The sequence below is a fragment of the Arachis hypogaea genome, chromosome 17, assembly GCF_003086295.3.
Source record: "Arachis hypogaea cultivar Tifrunner chromosome 17, arahy.Tifrunner.gnm2.J5K5, whole genome shotgun sequence".
In the NCBI taxonomy this organism is placed as follows: domain Eukaryota; kingdom Viridiplantae; phylum Streptophyta; class Magnoliopsida; order Fabales; family Fabaceae; genus Arachis; species Arachis hypogaea.
The window spans coordinates 5,848,361-5,855,342 of record NC_092052.1 but is presented as its reverse complement, the minus strand read 5'-3'; the positions used below and the strand labels follow the sequence as shown (position 1 = coordinate 5,855,342).

Here is a 6,982-nt window from a genome sequence, read left to right as displayed (position 1 = left end):
CCTCTTTCATAATATCTTTTGATTTTCATTTAATAAAATTTAATGGTTCATAAAAAATGGCGCATTTAATACGCACAAAATGGTTGGATTGATTTTAGACATACCCTAAAATTAGAAGGGGAAAAAGGGAGAAGAATATGAAAGGATACTGCGAAAATAAAAAATAGAAAAGGTAGTAAAACCAGTGGAATGAAGTCATGATCTAAGAATGATACATCAAAATTTTAATGAAAAAACTGAATTATTACCAAAAAAAAAAAAGATTTTTTTATTAGACTTTCAAATAATTTGTCAAAGTTAAAAAAATCACTACGCAAAATTACTGGGATCTTTTAATCTTCTTCATATAATAAGTAAAGCAAATCACTCACCCCTCTTAATCACACAATAAAATAGGCATAAAACAATTAAAAATTTTATTCATAATTTTTTTTTAAATTATTTTATAAAATGTGTTTAAATAGACTCTAATAGATTAGCTAAAAGATAAGATAAAATAATTTAATTTAAATCTCCTAAATATAAGATAAGTAGATAACTATTTTAGATTAGATTTAATTTAAAATTAATGTTCTTAAAAATACTATTAAATAAATCAGAACTAAATCAGAACTAAAATAAATCTTCTAACAAACATTAACAATAAATCAAATCCAAATATAAGCCTAAACATGCATAGTGGCATCCATAAAATTTATTCATTAAAATTTGTGTAAATTGTCTCATAAAAAGTATTTAAATAGTCTCTAACAAACTAATTAAAAAATAAGATAAGATAACTATTTAAAGTATATTTGATTTTATTGGATTATGTCAGATTTAATTTAAATTTAAAATCTTAAAGATATGATAACTAATTTAAATCGGAGTTGATCTTATTATATTAGATCATATTTAATTTAAATTTAAAATTTTTAAAAATACTACTAAATAAATAAGAACTAAATCAAATCTTTTAACAAACCCTAACAATAAGACAAACTAAAATATAGACCTAATAATAATTTCAAAAATTAATATTAAATTTGTGTCTTTCACTAGACGTGAAAAACACGATTGGGCCTCTTGCTTTCCTTACTTAGGCTTGGTTTGGTAAAGTTTTTCGAAGAGGTGTTTGTGCTTTATGAAAACACAAGCTCCTCGTCTGTACTTTTAAAAGCAACTAAGGTGGAACTTTTTAAAGTTGGTCTGTACTTTTAAATTTTGAAAGTCTAATATAACCCCATATATTAACTAATTTTCAAATTTAACGCTTAAATTTATGTCTTTTATAGTATTTTTAAAGTTTAAAAGGAGTAAAGTATCGTTTTTGTCCTTGATGTTTGGGGTAAGTCCCAAAATTGTCCCTAACGTTTAAATCGTTCTATTTAAGTCCCTAACATTTCAAAATTTGCTCAATGATGTCCTGTCGTTAGGGATCTATTAACAGAATTGATGGCGAGACAAAATTGAGACAATTTTAAAATGTTAATAAATTTTAATTTTAATTTTATCCTTCAATAATATTAATTTTTTATAATACATAGTTATTCAATTATTTTTTAACCATATCTAAGTAATTAAACTTAATCACATTACTTTTATTTTAAATAAATTTAAATCTCATTTCTGTTCTCATTTTTCATTATAGGAAATTAGGAAAATATTGATTCTCATCTCCACTTATTGTGAGAAAATATAGTTCTATTGAACATCTACAAAAGTTATTTAATTCAATAAAAATATGCTGATTCTAATATAATTATAATAAAATAATTTTAATATTTTTTAACTATATCATATAATAAAAGTAGTAAAAGTCGATTATCAATTGTTAAAAAAAGGACATGTTACCAATACAAATTATTTGCACATTAATATTACTAAATTACTTTTAAATATGACATACGTAAATGCAACTTTCACATATCTACGAAAACTGCAAAAGAAGTTGGGCAAAGAAGGAATTACACGTAAACTGCTAAAGAAGTATAGCGATTAACGTTAAAACATGTAAACAGCTGTATCCAGTTTTGGCATTCGTGAAGAAACTGCTGGAGGGTTGTTGCGGTTTTTTTTTTTTTGTGTTCCAACGTAAACCGCTATATCTAGGGATAATAAAAAAAGTAATATTAATGGTTATATCTCTAATACTCCATAAACTTCCATTGTACACATTGTATATATCTATTGACTCCTCATACTTTTCCTTTTATATATCATGGTTGTTCCATCTTACTTGGTGCTTTCACTTGAAACTTTTTCTTTTGATAATGACCTCAATCTTCTCTCCATTTAGTTTAGATCAAATATACCAATTTTTTTTATTATTTTTAATATTTTTTTATTTTTTAATTTTTATGTTTATATAATATATGTTATTGGTTTTATAGAATTTTTATTCTTTTTTATCTGTATGAGTTTTTTTTTATTCTTTAATGTACTCTATTTTCGTTTTGTATAAAAAAAAAGTAAAGTATTGTTTTTGTCCCCAACGTTTGGGGTAAGTCTCAAAGTTGTCCCTAACGTTTGAATCGTACTATTTAAGTTCCTAAAGTTTCAAAATTGACTCAATATTGCCCTGCCGTTAGCAGGACATGAGACAATTTTGAAACGTGAGAGACTTAAATAGGACGAAAACGATACATAAAAATAAATTTAATTTTATCTTTCACTAATATCAATCTTTTATGGTACATAGTTATTCAGTTATTTTTAATCACATTTAAGTAAATTACACTTAATCACATTATTTTGATTCTAAATAAATTTATTATTTTTTATAATTTTACTCTTAAATATTTTTACTCATCGTGAAATGTTTGAAAAATGACTAGAATCACATTACTTTATTGTATATTTATCATTTTTTTACACAAGTTTATGTACTAGTCATTCTACAAACATTTTATGATGAGTAAAAATTTTTAAGAATAAAATTATAAAAAAATAAATTTATTTAGAATAAAATTAATGTGATTAAGTGTAATTTATTTAGACGTGATTAAAAAATAATTGAATAACTATGTACGGTAAAAAATTGATATTATTAAAGGATAAAATTTAAATTTATTTCTATATATCGTTTTTGTCCCCAACGTATTCGTCCTATTTAAATCCCTAACGTTTTAAAATCGTCTCAATTTTGTCCCGCCGTCAATTCTATTAACAAATTCCTAACGGCAGAACAACATTGAATCAATTTTGAAACATTGGGGACTTAAATAGGACGATTCAATTAGGGACAACTTTGACTTATCCAAAACGTTAGGGACAAAAACGATACTTTACTCTAAAAAAAATTTATTTTTTATTCGGCTTTGTAAAATTTGTAATTGTAATTGCGTCTAGTGTTTCGAAAAGTTGTAATCGAGTAAGTTTTTTCTCCAAATGTTTTAATTACGTAAATTACGCTTAATTTGATTGTGATTTAGATTTAGTTTTAGATTATTAGATGAAAATATCTAATCCCTTATATCAACTAAATTTTAAATTTTTATCGGGTAAAATAACTTAGCAAAATCCCACCAACTTTCAATTTGAAGAGCAACATTCATAATGTGACTGAATAATGCACATTCAAGATTCAACACAAGAACTGGATCAATATACTATGTTATATACCAGTGCAACAATAACAAACAAGATAATTTAAATTTGTATATAACAAACAAGCTTTCTGAAGCGGTGACCAAAAAAACAAAATCTGCTCTTGTAGCTAACTACTATCACAATTAGCCTAAATATAAACACAAACTTAGTCTAGAAAACCTAAGCTAGCATTTCTGTATTCAAGTTAGAAAGTATTCTTTACAAGGAAATCTTGCCAAAGGAACAGTCATACAGACGAGTACAGACTCCACATTAGTTCAATTCTTTTAAGATCCATTCAACGTTTTCTCTTTCTCCTGGCGACCTGTTCTGCTAAGACCTCTGGGTTTCTTCTGCGTGCCACCATAATTTTTGGAGGAGTGGAGGTGTGATAACCGCTGCAGAAAGCATACAAAAACAAATAGAAATAATTTTCAATTAAAAATCATAATCCATATGCAGGAGATAAACATATTATAAAAAGAGAAACACTGACTCTTACTTCCAATACTCCTCCTTTCTTCCTTCACCTTCAGCACTTCAATTCCAAAATAAAAACAAGTCAATATAAACTCTTATAAATATAAATCACTATCACTAAAGAGAGAATAAACCTCAATTCCATTGATTTTGACTCAAGGGCTTTCAAATCCTTAAGACCACAAGTTTCACAGCACAAGGGAATGACTTCTTGGCTAAAATGGAGACCTACAACACATTCCGAACAAGGTGCATATTAAGCGGGGCCAAAAAATTAGAAAGCACGAAAGATAAATTTGAGTAATGATACCAGGTTGTGGGGGTCCTTCATACAGTTTACAGTAATCCACATGAGTTTCACGATTAGGCATTTGATGCATCCGGGCATAAAAGTGCTTAGCGGTATCCTCTGATGCATTGGGCATGTTTTTAGTATATTTAGGCTCAGCTATAAAGTGCATTAGGCGTATATAGCCAAGTTTTCCGAAATAACGGCACAGCTTATCACGATAATCAATAACCTCGTATTGCTCTTCCTGAAAAAAAAAATAACAGGGAAGAATTATTCTTTTTATTGTTTAATAAAGGTACTATAATAAAAAGAAATCAATAGACTAGGACTAACAAGTTAATTTACCTCTTTTAATCCAGAGTTGTAGTGTTTCATTGCAGCTAATGGATACGGAAACATAGTCTCCATAAAGTACCTGCTCATTTGCCTGAGATATCTGGAAGAATGCCCAAAAAAAAAAGGGAAAAAAAAAACAAATGGAAGTATTATTAACAAATTGATATATTGGTTACAAATCATAATTGGGGAAAAAGAGTCAATAGTACCCACTCTTCTACAGGTTCAGTGCCTCTCTTAGCGCCTTTAACAAACATGTTCCTTTCCCTTTGATGTCACAAAGAATTTGATTAGTAAGAACAAGGAAATTTAAGCAATAATAATAATAATAATAATAATGTAATAATGTAATGCCATAAACTATAATCGAAAAAAGTTAAATGAATAAAATCATGCTGACTTACTTTTTTTCATCGTTACCACCTTCAGGTAAAGGGGGGTTTTCGTCTTTACCACCTTCAGGTAAAGAGGGCTCTTCGTCTTTATCACATTCAGGTAAAGGGGGATCACAAGGCTTTTGTCTTTGATTTCAAACAAAATTGATTTGCGAGAAAAAGAATATTAAAAAGAAATCAATATATTGATAATTTGCTGCGTATTCTTATTAGGTGAACAATAAGTATGTAAAAAAAATCATGAAGCTCATAAAAAGTAACAAGAATGACCTGCGTCTGGACCGACGTTTCTTGGAGTTATGATTGACTGAGAGTGGTTTGTTGGAGCTATGATCAAGCTGGACATGTCTGGGCCTCAAATAGCGCTCGCCGACTACACGACCGTGACATCTGAGATTATATGGTATTGCTGCTGCTTCTTTCATGCTGCTGTTGAATTTCACTTCTTCTACAGCTTCTGAATACAATAAGCAGAATGAATGATAAGAATTCAATGGGTTTAATAAAGACCTTGCATTAGACTCCCAGCAAAAAGACCGGAAGGGTGGAAAGGAGAAGAATAAGAAAGAATACTACGAGAATAAAGAATACCTTTAAAGAATTTGTTTTCGACAACGTAGTTCACAAGGCAGAAGTTGAAGAAATCACTCTGCAAAATTACTTTAAGTTGGATTTTTTAATTTTCTTTGTGTAATATAATAAAAGATGCATAAAGTAATTGAAAATTTTATTCATCAAAAATTCTTTAAATTGTCTCATAAAAATTGTTTAAATAGATCTCTAATAAATTAACTAAATTTAAATCTTTAAAGATAAAATAATTAATTTAAAATAAATTTGATTTTATTAAATTATATCAAATTGGATTTAAATTAAAATTCTAAAGATATGATAACTAATTTAAATAAGAGTATGATTTTATTAGATTAAATTAGATTTGATTTAAATTTAAAATTTCTAAAAAAATTATTAAACAAATAAAAACTAAATCAAATATTCTAACAAATCCTAATAAAAAAACAAACTAAAATATAGGCCTAATAATAATTTTAAAAATTAATATTAAATTTGTATTTTTTACTATACTTAAAAAATAGAATTAAACTTCTTGTTATTCTGAGTTTGACTTAACCCAATAAACTTTATGAATTGGGGGATGCTCCTATAAAGTTACAGAAAATGTCTTTTTATAAGGACGCCTACGTGTCGTTGTATTATTGGACGTTTTTAATAAATCGGTTTTTTTTTTAAATTTTTTAATTAACCAAATTAAAACCAATTTTAATATTCTAAAATCTGGCCAGACCGACCGGTCTAACCGATTCAATAAAAAACCGACTTGAAAAATAGTCTGGTCCACTTTCCAAACCCACCCCTTCCCCCTAACAAGTAACACCCGCCCATTTCCCCTAGCACCCACCCATTTCCCCAATACGTGAATCATATATCACTATCACCTGAAGTCTGAACCCATAGCACCTTCCAAACTCACCCTACCAAAACCCTAAGTTCTCCCTGCAACTGTTCTGCCGCGGTGCCGCCGCCGTCCGTGCTGTCGGCGCCTCTGCTTCCTCTCTCGTAGTTCGGCGTCCTCCTTCCCCCTGTCCCCGTCCTCCCTGGATTCTCTCGAACTTGGAGCAGCTCGCCGCTGTGTTGCCACTCGCTGTCGTCTCGCCGGGCGCCGTCCATGTCGTCGTCGAAGGTTAGCGGCACTGCCTTCACTTCGGTTCTTCTCTTCCTTTTATGCCTTGTTGTTGATTTTTGAATGTGAAACTGTGACTGGGTTAATGGAAAATCAAATAATTGATTTTGTGTTGTTGCTCTTTTTTTAATTCCTGAAACTTTTGTTGAAATTTTCTTGCTGTTGCTAAAAATAGAAATCAAATCATTACTGAAATTTTTGTTTAGC

The 6,982-nt window shown here is 28.9% G+C and overlaps 1 protein-coding gene across 1 annotated transcript; it reads right to left on the bottom strand.

The window, feature by feature from the left end:
• Positions 1-3,578: 3,578 nt before the first annotated feature.
• On the bottom strand, positions 3,579-6,762 carry LOC112764719 (uncharacterized). The gene is made up of 10 exons (XM_025810476.3): positions 6,571-6,762; positions 5,665-5,722; positions 5,344-5,530; positions 5,083-5,199; positions 4,892-4,945; positions 4,688-4,778; positions 4,361-4,586; positions 4,185-4,278; positions 4,073-4,108; positions 3,579-3,968 (listed from the first exon to the last, which is right to left on the bottom strand). The coding sequence occupies exons 1-10, from the start codon at positions 6,760-6,762 to the stop codon at positions 3,869-3,871; spliced, it is 1,155 nt and encodes a 384-aa protein (XP_025666261.2). The 3' UTR covers positions 3,579-3,868.
• Between the last annotated feature and the right edge of the window lie 220 nt (positions 6,763-6,982).